General features: G+C 48.4%; 1 protein-coding gene and 1 pseudogene across 4 annotated transcripts in view; both read right to left on the bottom strand.

Moving 5' to 3' along the window:
- Positions 1-2,016: 2,016 nt before the first annotated feature.
- On the bottom strand, positions 2,017-3,125 carry LOC134557299 (uncharacterized; annotated as a pseudogene).
- Positions 3,126-4,169: 1,044 nt separating this feature from the next.
- Positions 4,170-16,121, bottom strand: part of LOC134557296 (ATP-binding cassette sub-family A member 10-like) — a 59,831-nt gene continuing 47,879 nt past the window's right edge. For 2 of the 4 annotated variants that reach the window (XM_063410167.1, XM_063410168.1), the window contains 16 exons: positions 15,851-16,021; positions 15,395-15,505; positions 14,665-14,802; positions 13,343-13,411; positions 12,868-12,959; positions 12,308-12,428; positions 11,876-11,999; positions 11,376-11,467; positions 10,866-11,032; positions 10,242-10,317; positions 9,906-10,000; positions 9,338-9,457; positions 9,042-9,182; positions 8,715-8,794; positions 8,579-8,634; positions 7,501-8,026 (listed from right to left, as the gene is read on the bottom strand). In XM_063410167.1, coding sequence (XP_063266237.1) covers positions 7,928-8,026; positions 8,579-8,634; positions 8,715-8,794; positions 9,042-9,182; positions 9,338-9,457; positions 9,906-10,000; positions 10,242-10,317; positions 10,866-11,032; positions 11,376-11,467; positions 11,876-11,999; positions 12,308-12,428; positions 12,868-12,959; positions 13,343-13,411; positions 14,665-14,802; positions 15,395-15,505; positions 15,851-16,021 — 1,752 coding nt within the window. In that variant the 3' untranslated portion in view covers positions 7,501-7,927. Of the gene's footprint in view, positions 8,027-8,578; positions 8,635-8,714; positions 8,795-9,041; positions 9,183-9,337; positions 9,458-9,905; positions 10,001-10,241; positions 10,318-10,865; positions 11,033-11,375; positions 11,468-11,875; positions 12,000-12,307; positions 12,429-12,867; positions 12,960-13,342; positions 13,412-14,664; positions 14,803-15,394; positions 15,506-15,850; positions 16,022-16,121 lie in introns of all 4 variants that reach the window. The other 2 variants (XR_010082021.1, XM_063410166.1) reach the window with 2 other exon arrangements.

The raw sequence follows: 16,121 nt of genomic DNA, 5'->3' as shown, positions 1-16,121 counted from the left end.
TAGGGTACAAGGGATTTGTCTGGATGTGGGTGCTGGGCACCTCCAGCTCTGTAGGAGCAGCAGTGTCAGGACAGGGAGAATCCATCTGTGGTTCTATCTGGGAACCACGATTCCCAAAAATCAGCTTCTCTCCTGTGCACACAGCCAGGACACACAGAGATGTCCAGGGCTGGGGGCAGCACTAAGGGTGAGGCTGCTGCCTTGGACTCCCAAAATCACCTGGCTCTGCTGCCTTGGGCTCCACCCCAAAAATGCCTGGGCAGGGGGGCACTGCCAGGCTCTCTCTCAAACCCCCTTCAGGGCTCTGGAATCCCCAAACCCACAGCTTTTTCCTCACCTCAATATCTCCCCATCCTGGCTGGGGCCAGCTCTGTGCTGCTGACCAGGTGGAGATGTCAAAAGAAGGAGTTACTGAGTTATTTTTTTGTTTTTTGGGGTTTTTTTCCCCCATTTTCAGCTTGTTGCAAACCCTTCTTTCCTTCCCATCAGCCAGCTCAGGACAGCTTGGCGTCGCCAAGGAGAGCTTAAATATTGTCATTAAAAAATCCCAGTCTTGCATCATCTTCTCAGACACACAGGAAGAAACCTTGGCAATTAAATTCCCTGTGCTCCAGCAGGAGGGCAGAAGTTCCTCCTTTTCCCCCCTCTTTTCTGTGATGATGATATTCTGGGATTTTAGAGCAGCAGGAGGGGAAAAAAAAACCCTTGTTTGATTTTCCTCATTATGTTAAGCCTGGTTTTACTTTCTGATTGCCAAAGCATGATAAATGGAACACAGATTACCTAGAGATTTTCAAAGATTTGCTTTCAATTTGATTTTTCCTGAGCCTCATTAAGCCTGCAGGTTTTATCTACACTTTGTTCTTCCAGTGGAGTAACATTACCATATATTAATAACCATTTTTTTTTCTATTTGAAATTAAAACCAGATAGAGGCTTCTCATGCTTTGCTTTCAAATTCTATTTTAAAAAATATTGATCATGTGTGTGTGTTGTTTTTCCTTTCCCTCCCTGCTGGCTCTGTAAAGGACATTCCCCAGGAAAATGCTTCCAGTCGTGGATGCCTGGGCATTGCTGGGTGCAGTTTTTTGGATTAAGGGATGCATTTTAAAAGGTATAATGTATAGATTAAAAAAAAAAAAAAAAAAAAAAGTGATTTCCCACAGAAAGGCAGGCAAGAGCTGGGAAAGGATTTGTGTTTATTTTCATGTGCTGGAGCCCACGGCCAGCCCCCACCACCCTGCAGCAGGGGAGTGTCCCCTCACTCCTGCTGGGGCAGCTCAGGTGAAGATGCCTTTGCTGGTTCCAGTGTGACAGGGACTGGACTCTGCTGCTGTTTCTGGTTTTACCCCAGCGTTGCCTCTGCCTCCCCTTCCAACAGCATCAAGCACCTGCACTTTGAGAGAATCAGATTTTCCCCAGGAACAGCCTCTCGCTGTCACCACTCCATGCAGGACGCCAGATTTGATGAAAACGCTCTGATCTGTTCTGACAAATCCTCTGTTCCTAAGTAGATAATAACCAGAAAATCTTCCTAAATAAATCCCGGGTTCGGATCTGTGCCCACATTTTTTTATTTTTTCTGTACCAATTATCTGCTTCTTCTTGCCCTGAACTGGGAGCATCCCCAGCCCCTCCAAGGGGAGAGGAGACACAGATTTGTGGAACTCGGTGTGGGGCTGGGAGGAGAGTTCTGACTGCAAAAAATGAGAGTCTGATTTGGCAGCAGGGAGACACAACTGACCAGAACCTCAGGTGAGCAGGGATTAGAGGTTACAGGTAGCCACAATCCTAAACTGCAGCAGGAAGGGCTGGGATGCCTTCCCATGATACAGAATCATTGAATGGCTTGGGCTTGGATAAAACCACCTAATTCCAACCCCCCTGGCCATGGGTGTAGCAGTATTTCAGGGAAGGTGGCATTGGAGGAGACAGGGATATATTGGAATAACACCCATTTATCTCCCTCTCTCTCCCTTCAGTATCAAGTGGATATATTTGATATACTGATATATATTACCTGTCCCTCAGGCAAAGGGAATCCCAGGACCCGTCTGCCCCCAAAATTCTGATGTCACTGATGGGATCACCATGGGCAGGGTGAAAAAGAAGAAGAAGAAGAAGAAGAAGAAGAAGAAGAAGATCCCTGCTGGTGGTGGCTGCTGCACTCCCGTGGCCACCAGCCACGCCCACAGCCCCTGGGGTGCAGCTTTCTGACCTCCTCCTGCCATCGGCCCGGACCCAGAGCCTCCCGAGCTGCAGAGCAAAGGTGGGGAATGAAAGTTGGGCTGGATAACAAACCCAGAAAATCCTGGTAGGGAAGCAGGATTGCAGGGAAGCAGGGACAAAGGGATGCAGAGATGCAGGGATGCAGGATTGAAGGGATGCAGGGATTTGGGAATGCAGGAATGAAGGGATGCAGTGAAGCAGGGATGCAGGGATGCAGGATTGTAGGGATGCAGGATTGTAGGGATGCAGGGATGTGGGGATTTGGGGATGCAGGAATTAAGGGATGCAGCGATGTGGGGACACGGGGACTCAGGGATGCAGGTTTGCAGGCATGCAGGGATGCAGGGATGCAGGAATGCACCTCCCGCTGCCACCAGGAGGTGGCACAGCCTGAGCGCGGATGTCGCACCGGGTCGCGCCCCTCCCGCCGCCGGGACCCCCCCAAAAAAGGAGCGAGGTGATTCATCACTTCCAGGAAAGCCAAGAAAAATCTCTCATCGTTTTTCTGGGAAAGCCTTTGTGCGGAACCACTTTCGCGTGGAAAACAAACAGAAAAAAAGGCACAAACTCTGTTTGTCTGGAAGAGAAGGGAACAACGCGCCCGAAGCTGTCGGGGCACCCTCTCTGGCCTTTTGCAGGGGCAGAGCCTCTGCTGGCTCCTGCTCCCTCCCCGGGGCCTCATTCCCTGCTCCCACATCCCAGCCCTCGGGGTTTTCCGTAGGAAAAGGAAAGGGAAAGGAAAGGGAAAGGAAAGGGAAAGGAAAGGAAAAGAAAAGGAAAGGAAAAGGAAAAGAAAAGGAAAGGAAAAGGAAAGGAAAAGGAAAGGAAAAGGAAAGGAAAAGGAAAGGAAAAGGAAAGGAAAAGGAAAGGAAAAGGAAAGGAAAAGGAAACAGCATCCCCGGTTTGTGGCAGCAGCGGCTCGCAGAGGGTTTTCCCGCAGGAGCAGAAGGAGGGATCCGTGGCAGGGAGAGGTGCTCTGAGCATCCCACCCGGAGTCTCCATCAGTTCCCAGGTGGGATCAGAGGTGTTTTCCCCACAGGACAGGTCCAGCCCCCTGCCCTTGTGGGAGCGCTCCACAGGCAGCTTTGGCTGAGGTGAGACAGCTGCAAATGGCAAAACAAGGTGGGTTTTTTCCTCAAAAATGGCATTTCCCCCTTTCTAACAAAGCAGAGAGGCTGCAAAAGGAAGAGGTCAGCCACTAATGGCTGGGCTTGATCTTAGAGGATTTTTCCAACCTTATGATGACAGAGGAAAATGTTTTCTTGGGAGGAAGCACTGACCTGCAGCCCTGCTGCTGGAGACACTGCAGTTCAAGAGAATGATTGTGTTTCCCTCGAAGGGGTGATTTTGAAGTGCATTGCTATTGCTGGTAAAACACAGAATTCCAGAATGGTTTGGGCTGGAAAGGACCTTAAAATTCATCTCAGTCCATCACACCTCCCACTATCCCAGGTCGATGGGATCCAGCCTGCATTTGGTCATTTGGCCATCACACTCTGTGCTACTTTCTGACCACGCCCAATTTTTAACAAAATAAAAGTGATTTCTTTCCCCAGAAAAGAGTTCCTTCACTTGCAGTTTTCCCTTCTTGGGTTTCCACATCCAAAGTTAACCAAAATCTGTCAATCTCCATCTGTTTGCTCTGTAACTTGTCTCCCCCAGCTTCCAGGAAAGCCCCAGGACAGGGGATGGGTGTTCTGCAAGCACAAGGAATCGGATGGAGGAGGAGTTGTGCAATCATTTCCTCACCAGAGCCCATTTCTCGTTCCTCAGTCCTTTGTGAGAGGAAATCACAAACCCTCGTGTGAAATGTGCTGGGCCCTTGACATGATGTTGGCAGGAGGATTCTGTCCTCTCCTGAGTAGGAAACAAACAGCAGATTCAAAGCCAGTTATTTCTCAAATTAAAACAAAAAAGAATTAAACACCCCCCCCCCCCACTTTGCTTCTTTTTTTGTTATTCTTTCTGAATTCCTCCTTAGCATCCTGAGAACCCTGGAGAGGATTTGCATTTGGAACATGAAATTAATTTCTCACAATGAGGCCAAAGAAAACCAAGGTCTGTGGGTGGAGGAAGCTGTGGCCGTGCCAGCAAGGAGAAATCCTCAGCTGCCCACAGAGAGGGAGGAAAGAAAAGAAAGAAAAGGAAAGAAAAGGAAAGAAAAGAAAGAAAGGAAGTTAGTTTCAAAGCAAGGGCCAAGCTGCTGTAGCCACCTGCAAGAGCTGATTCTTTACAGATAATTTAATTTCCTAAAGCTGCATCCATTTACCTGGGAGGGACAGGGATGTGACAGCAGTGACAACTCCCACAGCAAACCTGTGACATTTCACAGGCACAGTAACCCAGGAGAACCTGTTCCAGCAAGCTCCAAATCCACGGGAATGCTTTGCCTTTGGCACCGGTGTCCTGCTGAAATCCCTCCACCATCCCTGAGCCAGCCCAGCTCCTCCCCAGGGAAATTGCTGGCCCAGATGCTTCTGATATTTTCAAATATCCAAAACTCATCCTGAAAAGCACAAAGCCCTGCGGGAGGAGTGGATTCCATCCTCATGCCAGTGTTATCCACCGGGATCACCGACACACGGGGAGGTTTCTGGCTCAGCTGATGCACAGCCCAGGTCATCCCTTACCTGTCCATAAAACCCCTGATGTCTGTGCCTGGATGGAGATGCTCAGGAACAAATCAAATCCTCCTCTCTGCCTGTAACACAGTTCATGAACTGCTGATATCATTCAGGACCATTCTAATTGAAACATCATGTCTTACACAATCATCTCCTTCTCCATCCCCTCCTTTCGCTCTTTTAGAAACCATTTCCTGCTTTTCCCAGCTGGACATGCTGTCCTTCCTCCTGCTTTGAAGCAAATATTTTGTTGGGTTTGGCTGCTGCCACAGCCTCACGTCCTCTTCTGCCTGATATTTGAGCCATCTGCTGCTAAAGAGAATATTTGGGGCTGGAAGTCTTCAAAGGGTTTGAGGTGCTGGGATGAATCAGGAAGCAGCAGAGCAGGAGGAAAATCCTTCTCAGGGTGAAACATTGTCCCCAAAGCTCCCAAAACTTGAGCATGCACGTGCCTGGCTCCCTTGGTCTTTGAAACTCAAAAAAATAAAATACCAACAGGGTGAGTTTTTGTCACCTAACCTGGGAGGCTGGGGCTGCTCCTCGCTGTCACTCCAGGGGGACAATTTGTGACACAGCTGCTGAACGGCCCTTTGTGTGCTTTGTCCCCTCGCTGGATAAAGAGGGCATTATTGAATGTAGGAAATGAGACTCTCCCTGTTCTTCCAGACCCAGTTCTTGCCGGGTTCCTGCAGGAGCTGCCTCGCCCATGCCGTGCTGGGAGGATGGATTCACCCCGGGCACAGCCTGCTCTGCTCTGCTCCAGGTTTGGCAGCCAAGGAGGGCTCGTGCTGGGCTGGAAAATAGAGAGAATAATCAGAGTTAGGGCAGTCCTGGGGCTGCTTTGGTGCTGCAGCAGGGAACATCCCAGAGGGACCTGTCAGCCCCTCCTCTCTCACAGGTAGAGCCAGTGCAGCTCCCGGGGATGTTCCTCTCCCTCAGCCCTTCAGCTCAGGGGGAGAGGCAAACTGCAAAGGGAATATTTAAGGAGTCAGTTCATTTCCAGGAAATTCTTCTCTTGTTCTCTTGTTATTTTTGTTCTTTCTTGCCTTTTTTTTTTTTTTTCCCCTCCAGTGGAAAATTTAAGTCCTCGTGAACTTTTCGAGAACTTTTTGTTCCCTCTTGCCAGCTAAACTCTGCTTTGTGCTGGTGACAGACCCCCTTTCTCCCAGTGCTGGCCGTGGGCCAGGACCTGGAACTGTCCCCTGTGTGCTGGCAATGCCACCAGCCCTGTCCCCTTCCCTCCGGGCTGAGACAAAGCCCCAGCTCCAACCAGCTCCCCTTTGGGGACTCTCTGGGGGTCTTTTCCCTTCTCCTCCTTGTGCATGAGATGCTGGATTGAGCTCTGCTCACTTCACCTTCCTCTGCAATGGAAAATGTCAAATATCAGGGGGAATAACCAGGCAGACCTGTGGAAGGGAAGGGTGGTGGCTCCTTGGAAGAAACAACAGCACAAGCAGCTCAGAGGGAATTCCTCTTTCCCTCTCCAGCTCTCTCTGGGACAGGACTTGTTGCTGGGGGTTTTAGTGCTGTTTGAGTCTTTACATGAGGCAAAGATCTGCAAAGGGAGCAGGTCCCATCATGCTGGGTAAAGGGAAGATCTCCCAGAGTTTCTGTGTGTCAGAGCAGGACACAGAGGGCAGGGCAGAGAGGATCCAATGCATTTCACAAACCCCTCAAAGCCCCATCACCAGCAGCATCTGCAGAGGCACAAACCACAAAATGCTGAAGGAAAAAAAAATCCAATTATATAAATGGTATTTATCTCTGGAGGCTCGTGGCTTGAGTTCTCCATTGCTCCCCAGAGCACCAAAAAAACCTCTTCCCTTCCACAGAATCTCCATTTCCCAGAGCTGAGTGTGGGAACAGGTGACACAAATGTTTGGTGACTTCACTTACCCGTTCCTAGGGGGTGCAGAGTGGGCAGGGAGCAGGAGGGAAACAACCAGGGAGTCTCTAAAGTTGTGTCCTCCAACTGCCAAAATATGTTTTGAGGCCGAGTGTGGGACGTGAACAAGTAGTGATTGCAACACAGCCACCACTGGGACTGTGTGGAGAGAACTGAGTATTTTCTGTGGGAGTTTTAACCTTTGCAACTGAGCTGGGCACAGGGATAAAAGGAGGGAAGTCATTGAATAATTTGGGTTGGAAGGGACCATTAAAGGTCATCCAATCCAACCCCTTTGCAGTGTGCAGGGTCACTTTTAACTAGACCAGGCTATTCCAAACCAAATCCAACCTGGCTTTGAATGTTTCCAGGGATGGGGCAGCCACAGCTTCTCCGGGCACCCTGAGCCAGGGTCTCATGGAAAAATGTTTTCCCAGTATTCAATCCAAACCTGCTCTCTGTCAGTTTGAAACCAGTCCCCCTCATCCTCTCACTCCATGCCCCTGTACAAAGTCCCTCTCCAGCTCTCTTTAGCTACTGGAAGGGGCTCTTAGGAATCCCTGGAACTTTCTCTTCTCCACCCAGGCTGTTTCCAGGGGAAGGACCGACCACTACTCACCCCAGAGTGGAGGGAGGGGAGGGCTGAGCGTTTGCTGAGCCAGGTAACCATCTCCCTGCCCTCTGCAGCATCCCCATCCCCACAGGAGGGAGTTGGAGCTGTTCCTGAGGGTCCCCAGCAATGATGACAGGTGAGGATGGAGCTGCAGTTTCTATAGAGACATTTATTGGAAGGGTATAAAAATTGAGTGCAAATTCCAGCAAGAACATGTCACAGGCAGATGGTCCCAGACTTCGGTGGGAGAGGAACCCAGGAGGGCGGCACCCTGTCCAGATTCCCTGATGCACCCAGATCCAGAGAGATTTGATCCCCAGAGATGGATCAGGACCTTTCTTTCTGCAAAGCTTTCAGTCCCTCTGCTCCATCCTGCCTGGCCTGACAAGAGCTCTCACCAGAGCAGGCACTGTTTTATGGATCAGCCTTTGGAATTGCAGCTTGGAGCAGGGCTGAGACCCCTGCAGGTGAAACATCTTCTGCATCAGAGGAGCCTGTTCCCCTCTCCGTGGTACACTGAGAGTGGCAGTAAATAAGTGCAGTTTGGTTAATACTGAGCAATGCATAAATGAGCATTTAACAGTCCTCCTGCTGCAGCTGCTTCCAGTCGAAAGTCCTGTCCAAAGTCAGATCAAAATTATCCTTTTCCTGCTCTCGGGAGAGCTCCAGAAACACCTGAAATGGGCAAGAGAATGCTTGGGTTATTTCTCTGTGAGGCTCCTTTGCAGGAGGCACAGCTCTGCAGCCCCTGGGAGAAGCAAGGAGAGGTTTTTTGGGGGGAGCAGGAGCTGAGCCTCCTGTGCTCTCTGGAGTCACCACACAGGCATCACCTGCCTATAGGCATTTCCATACCGGTTTTCCCCACCAATGGATTGACTTAAACATTCCTCATCTTTGCCACCAGCCTTGTACAAGCAGCAATAAATATTCTGCTGTTTCCAGGGCACCCAGAGGGGCTGGGCATGGGCAGCTCCATCCTTGGGTGTGTTGTGTGCCTTTCTCGACCAAATAGAGTCTGAGACTTCATCCAGACTTGTTCCCACCATGCAAAATCCCAGCAGTGAAAAACCCAAACCATTTCCCACTATTTTACCACTAGAGAACTCCTCACCCACCACCCTCAGGCAGTTTTTTGGTGGAGCTGCCTTTTGCCACTGCACCAGCCTGGGTTTGGCTGCAGCTTTTGTTGCTGCTCCTTCCTTTACAGCACAAATAAAAATCACCTGCCTGAGTCAGAGTATTCAAGGAGAAGCTGTACTCCTCGAGGCTGCAGCTTTGTTTGGCTGTGGAGAAATGGGAGGAGGGTTGAAAATGAACAATTGCTGTTCTGCCTTTTCAAAAAGTCACCCAGTTTTGCTCTTACCTTCCTCCAGCTTGGAGAAGGACTGGGACAGGGGCAGTGCATCTTTCATGGGGATCTTGTAGACAAGCAAAGAGGGGAACCTTGAGGAAACAGAAGAAAAGGTGATTCTTGCTCTGTATTGAGGTTCTGGGGTCAAACCTGTGTGGATGTGTGGATGTCTTGTGCTGGGATCATGGAGAGCTGGATGTGGTGACATGAAATCAGATCTCCCTACGGGGAGCTGCTCATCCCTCTCCAGCTGAGATCCCGTGTCTGGCCATCCCACAGGAATGTTCTCAAGGATGGGGCAGTGCTGAAACCTCTCCTCATCCCATATTTTACAGTTACCTCTCCTGGCGGGCTGCACCCGGGAAAATCTTCAGAATCTCAGTGTGCAGCACGTCAGCGCTCTCGGGATCCTTGACCTTGATTTCCAGGAGATATCCTTTGCCAAACTTGTTCTTCAGGTACTGGATGGAGCCAATGCACCTGGCAGGGCAGGGAGATGACAGTGAAGTCATTGTCACCTCAGCCCCTGCTCCTTCCTGGGAAGGAAACCAGGGGACACTCCAGGAAAGCCACGGCAGGTGAGGCTGGAGGGGCAGCCTGGGTCAGTCCCAGATCAGCCAGGGGCTGTCACCCACCGGAGCTGCCCGGACACCAGGATGGCCACACGGTCACACACGGCCTCTGCCTCCTCCATGTAGTGCGTGGTCAGGATGGCTCCCGACTCCTTGGCCTTCAGGGCATCCCGGATTATTCTCCTGAGGAGCAGAGTGAAAAACGAAATCTAGCACTCCCTATAAATATCAGGCATTGCTCTTAGAGCTTTGTCCATCCAAGTGCCTTTCCTCTAAAATAAGAATAGAATTTTCACATGCAGCAGCTTCTGATGAACGAGCACATGGTAACGCTTTGAAATAATTACAAAAACTACTCATTTTGAGTCTCTCTATGAATTCTCCCAAATCCCATTTAAGACTGTTGTAAATCTTGCAAAAAAGGGTGAAGGTAAAACAGTTTTTTTCTCTCCTTGCTCATCTCTGAGTCAGAGAGAGACAAAAAATGTGTTTTCTAACAGAACCATTGCAAAGTGAGGGACAGCACCATCTGTGGATGGGACAAAACCCTTTTCATGCATCTTTAAACATCTCCTTTTGGCTGCCCACCCCTTCCCCAGCGCGGTGGCCCCGTGCCCGGGTCGGTGCTCACCAGACACGGCGCTGCCCGTTGGGGTCCATGCCCGTGGAGGGCTCGTCCAGCAGCAGCACCGAGGGGTTGCCCAGCAGGGACAGTGCCACACACAGCTGTGACATGGAGAAAGGGGCTCAGCCAGGCCTCCTGCACAGCCTGGCACTGTGCCCACACACAGCCGTGGGCAGAGCCTCCTCATCCATGGCAGTTCTGATTTACGGGTTTGGGAAAGGCTCATTTCCATCACCCCACCCACCACAGGCTCTCCCGGGAGCTCAGGGCACAGGTTGGTCCCTCCACTCAGGAAGGAGAGTTTTAATTAGTGCTTGAGCATTGCAGTGACCCAAAACTCACCTTTCTGGTTATCCCGGCAGGTAACTTTCTGACTTTTTTGTGTAAGTAGTCTTGAAGCTGCAGAGCGTTCACGATTCTGTGGGGAAAATGAGAAAAGAACATTTTTATTATTCCCAATCAATGCTCTCATCAAGGGTTCCCAAAATGACAAGAAAAAGTAACTTTTCTCCTCTTGCTCTTGACTCTCGCTTGTTTTCATTAAACATTTATTGTGTTATTAAAATGTAAGTGACTATTTGAAGCAGAGTGTACTGAAAAAGCCACAAACTCTCTTCTAAACCCATCATCAGTGTCAACAGCATTATGAATCCATTCCCCCTTGCCAGCATCAGCTCAGCACCCCTTCTTGTGGTGCCAAACTCTAACATCAGAGATTTCAGAAAAGCTGCCTAAAGAAAACATTCTTAAAAGGGCATTAGTGGTAAATTAATCCCCACCAAATGCACTCAGGAAAATCAGAGGTTTTCTCAACCCCCTCACTGAATCCCAGCACTGAGCACAGCAGCGCTTTTGCAGCCGAGTTTCCTGAGCTTCTTTCAAGGTTTCCTGTGTGAGTTTTGCCTCTCTGGTCCCCTCCCCATGACCGAGGGTGGGCCAGGGGCCGTGGCAGCCCTGCAGCTGTACCTGTGCACAGCAGCAGCCGTGTCCTCGCGGCGCAGCCCCTTCACGGCCGCGTAGAGCCTCAGGTGCTGCTGCGGGGTGAGGTCCAGCCACAGGGGGTTCTCCTGGGGGCAGTACCCCAGGAACGCAGGAGCCTGGTCCTGGGAGCCTCCTCCACTCTTCATCAGCACCTGCACAACCAGGCTGGGCAGGGTCCTCTCACACAGCCTTGCCCAGGACAAGGGGTGGTTCAGGGGGAGATTGTGGGGTTTAGGTGAGGAAACCCACGGGGAGGGAGTGATTTCATACCAGATATAAACGTGGCAATTAGGGCAGATGCAACAGCTTATCAAAATTAGAAGTGGCTCACCGTCATCTTATTAATACGTTATTTAAGTTAATAGCATGATGAACTCGATTAAAACCCTGATCACTAAAAATGAACTGCAGCCTTGATAAAAATGATAGCTTAGCCTCAGTGCAAGATTTGGATTTTTGTCACGGAGCCATCCCTTGTCTCCAGGTGTCTCCTACCTGCCCAGCAGTCAGTTTTGTCTCTCCAGTGATCATTTTGATAGCTGTGCTTTTCCCAGCTCCGTTGGGCCCCAGAAGTCCTAACACTTCTCCTGCAATCAATGCACAGAATTTATTAGGATTATTCCCCATTCAAGAAATATATCATGGACAGTCCCACAAAAGCAAAAAAAAAAAAGAAAAGGCAGCATATTAATATCAAAGATCATATAAAATAAAAGGGAATCTATAAGATTTCAGCTTAAATTGATACTGTGAATTACTTGCAGGTGCCACTGATGAAGTGGTCCCCTCTCCCCAGGATCTTTATCTTTATTTTAGATAATGGACAGTCACAGGTCATTAATAGGGTGCACCATTAACACATCAAGCCCAGACTGAAGGTGCTTTTAAAACAGAAGAAATGGATTTGACTTTTCTGTCCTTGCTCAGGTAACTGAGAATGCAGGGAATTAACTCGGGGTTGAACACAGGTCTGGGAGGACAGTCCCAGTTCTCACCTTTTTTAACACAGAAGGAAAGGTTTTTGGTGGCTGTTTTCGTTTTCTTCTGCTTCTTAAAAAACGATCCAGCTTGCTTTACATTATACTCTTTGCACAGATTGCTGACTATAATGATTGATTTCTGAAAGTGAGGAGAAGCAAGATTAATTTATTATCTTGGACAGCATTAATCCTTCTGTTACATTTTTCCATTTAAAAGGCAGAAACACTTACAAAGATCTTTGTTTTACAGTTCACCAGGAATATGAGGTGCAACAGGACACTTTATTTTCCAGGTTCCTCTTAATACCTTTCTCCTGATGGAACCCACACTATTGGAGTTTTGATTTTCCCAGTAAGAACAGCACAGCCAGAGCAGTGACCCGCACTGGTTTGTTTTTTACCGGGTAGAAAATCAAACAGAACAAGAAGGACAACACTCAGGGGTACCTCCTCCTGGCTTGGAGCCACCATGGCATCTCTCACTGCTTCCCTTTCGGCTCTCACATCTTCATCTTCCTCCTCGAGCTCCTTGGGATGCTGCTGGCTGCTTTCTTTTCTTGGGGAAATCCTGAAAACCCACCAGCTTTAGCTTAGGATTTTGTTCTTTACCTTTGTTCTCCACCAGTGCATTTTGGATAGACCAAGAGTGAATTTCCCTGGGATATAATTTATACTATATTATAATGACTGCTATTAATATCATCATCATTATTGTTATTGTTGATGATGATGATAATGGTGACATTTATAATCTTAGTTTAGTACCAAAAAAGAAGCTGGTACATCCCACAGCACAGGCAACATCCTGTGGTGGCACTAAATAACTTAAAAGCTGTTTTATATTATCACAGCACTGCATTATTTAAGGGGCTATTTAGGTCATAAAAAATCACCAGTATTAAAAAAAAAAAGATTTAAAAATAGGGACACAAATGCAATGATGTTTTCAAGGAGAAGCAGTGGGGTAGGGGTTTAGATCTCACATGTGCATGTGTGTTTATACAAACCTGAACAGTGGGTCCTGCCTCAGCACTGCTTTTCCATATTTTAACTCCAAAAAGCGAAGAAGAAGAATGAACGCCACAGAATGGATGTAAGGCTGAAAAACAGAGGTTGCCACATTAACAGCCTTGCCTTGCCTCCCACCATAGCTGGCACTGAGGTGGTGGCAGTGCTATAAAATACGTGAAGATACAGAATATGTGAAAATGGAGCCCATTAACATTGAAACTCAGGTTAATCAATGCTGCAGAAAGCACTCAGGGCAGAAAAACCCCAGTTCATAAAATAACAGGACAGCATGAGGTGATCTGGGCTTATTTCATTTTGCTTTCTCCATTTCAAAGGCATGAAATTATTTTAGCACAGCAGGTAAAATGTCATCTAGACCCACCCAGATCCTCCTTCTGCTTCCTCACACCTGAGGAGGGGCTTCAGGAAACCCACATTCCTCAATAAAAGCAATGTTAAATGTTTTCTTACTGCAAAGACAGCAATCAGTACATGACTGCCTGAAGCCATACTAAATATGCGCTCGTCCTCCGTGAACACCTGTAAGAATAAAAAGAAATATGCAATGAAGACGTGCAATTCTTTAGAATCATTCTGGTTAATGCAGTAACGGTCAAAAATGCATTGAAAATCTGCCAAACTTCTGATTTTCCCCAAACATTCTGCACACAGGTGAACAGATAGAGATGTTTGGTCCTACACCACAAAAGCTCTCAGTGCACGGACCAGACTCTCCTGCCAGATGTCCTGTCCTAGGAAAACATCTCTGCTTTGGGTCCCAGTGGAGAAGAGGTGATGGGACAGGACAGAGGAGGAGTCTCTCCTCCTTGGGCTTCACCCCTCAGTAATTGATCCTTTATCAGCACTGTTGCACGTAGCTGGGGGGGTTTTGTTAAATTCTCAGCTGACTTTCCACCACCCCCATCAGCTGACGTGGAGTAAAGCCTCTTGTGAGAATTCTAAATCCTCACTCAGGTTTTTTTACCATGTAAAGACAGATCCGTGGCTCCAGATTTTCTCTTAGGATTGGTTAAGCCAAGCTGACTGGCTTTGTGGCTGCTCCCTCCTTGGCATTGTCCAAGGCCAGCTTGGATGTGGCTTGGAGCAGCCTGGTCTAGTGGAAGGTGTCCCCTCACATGGGAGGGGGTGGAACAAGATGAGCTTTAAGGTCCCTTCCATGATTCCATTCCATGACTCTGCATGGAAAAGATTAAGAGTTTTTACCTCATCCACTGTCACAGCTACACAAAAATTCACCCCCAGCCCTAATGAACAGCTGGAAAAATGAGATCTGAGCTGAAATGGTCCCTAACGATGCACTCTGGAAAATGCCCCCCAGGATGAGCCTTCCCAGACTGCAGCGTGCCATTACCACCAGATTTTGGTGCAGTTATCCCCAGATTTTGGTGCAGTTACTGCCAGACTTCGGTGCAGTTATCCCCAGATTATGATGCAGTTACCACCAAATTTTGGTGCAGTTACCCCCAGATTTTGGTGCAGTTATTGCCAGATTTTGGTGCAGTTATCCCCAGATTTTGATGCAGTTATCCCCAGATTTTGGTGCAGTTACCCCCAGATTTTGGTGCAGTTACCCCCAGATTTTGGTGCAGTTACCCCCAGATTTTGGTGCAGTTACCCCCAGATTTTGGTGCAGTTATTGCCAGATTTTGGTGCAGTTATTGCCAGATTTTGGTGCAGTTATTGCCAGATTTCGGTGCAGTTACCCCAAGACTTTGGTCACAAGGACCCAGGGTGGGGTTTTAGGCCTCTCCTTGCCCAGATCCGCCCCTCACCTGCAGGGAGATCTCCAAATCAAACACAAAACCCATCAGAGGGTACACGGGAACCAGGAGGGACAAGACGTAGAGGGCAGCGATGCCATGGCCTAGGGCATCAATGATTCTGCCAACGGAAAATGAAATAAAGGACACCTGAAAATAAAACAAGAGGGTAACTCAGCTGATGGGAAGGGTTACTCACTGCTCGTTAAAACTGTGAGTCTAGCTCTGCAGTTCCTCACTGGATTTATAAAAATGGCCAAAAACAGTGAGAAAGATGAGAGACAGAGAGGGCTCAGGAGACCTTCAGCTGCCAGCTGGGGAGACTTTTTCCCAGGGACAGATCTGCTTCGGGCAGAAAAATCAAACACGGGATCCCATCCTGTTCACTCCCATGCCAACAATCCACCTCCTTCCAGGTCAGGCTTGGATGATCAGTGCCTAGCCTGATAGCTCCTGTCTCAACACTTTACATCTCTTGGATGTGGGGTGTCAAGGAGAGTGATAAATTCATTTTTTGCCTCCATTCCTGCACCACTTCAAGTTGGATCCGGGTATTTCCCCATGTCACAGCAGGATTGTGGCAACAGAAGGCAGTGACACAAATTTAATACAGAATTGGCTGCTATGAAACACACCCAGATTTATGCTCCACATCTGTGTTTGGTGTTTTGACATCTAGTTTGTCCTTAATATCTCCAAATGTCTGTAAAGCCAGCAGTGCATTATACAGCCATGTGCTCACCACTATCAGGATAAAAGACCAAACATTGCAGCTCCATCCTTTGCGAGAGTTGAAGGAGATCACGTAGACGAAGAGCACGAGGGAAATTCCATAGCCCAACGTCTCCATGATCTACAGGGAAAAAAGATTTTTGTTGGAGAAAATGGAGTGAGGTGAACCACCAGAAACCCATTTATAGCAAGGGGGAGCAGTGGAAATGATCACTCAGTAAGATCAGGGCAATTAGAAACTAACCACAATTTTACTCTGAGGTGTAAAGGAATATGTGAAAGCAAGATTTATTGCCTTTAATTTCCAGCTGGAGAAACCCAAAGGATAGGAGGCGAAACAAGGTCAGTAAGAGGACCAAGAGTGTTCCAGCACCCTCTGCACCCACAGCACCTCAGCTGCCCCCACACAAAATAATTTCCCTCAATCCCTTCCAGACAAACCAGCAAGGACCAGGACGGGATGTACCAGCAAGAAGAAGGTGATGGCGTTGCCAAAAAGCCTGTTTATCATGGCAAACTGGAACACAAACATGGAGATGAGCAGGATCCAGCAGAGTGGGATGTCCACCAGTGCCTGGCCACACCAGTAGGCTGAGGGAAAGAGCCCTGAGATCCGCAGCTGGGCACGAGCTCCTGCCTGGGAGGTTTTAAAGTTTTAATGTTTTAAAGTTTTAAAATTTTAAAGTTTTGAAGTTTTAAAGGGTGGTTTATTGTCTGTGCCTGGTTGGCCAATTGCA

This window comes from Prinia subflava, chromosome 12 (assembly GCF_021018805.1).
Source record: "Prinia subflava isolate CZ2003 ecotype Zambia chromosome 12, Cam_Psub_1.2, whole genome shotgun sequence".
NCBI classification, from domain to species: Eukaryota; Metazoa; Chordata; class Aves; order Passeriformes; family Cisticolidae; genus Prinia; species Prinia subflava.
Note: the sequence above shows the minus strand (reverse complement) of the source record. Positions and strands in the feature narration are given on the sequence as shown.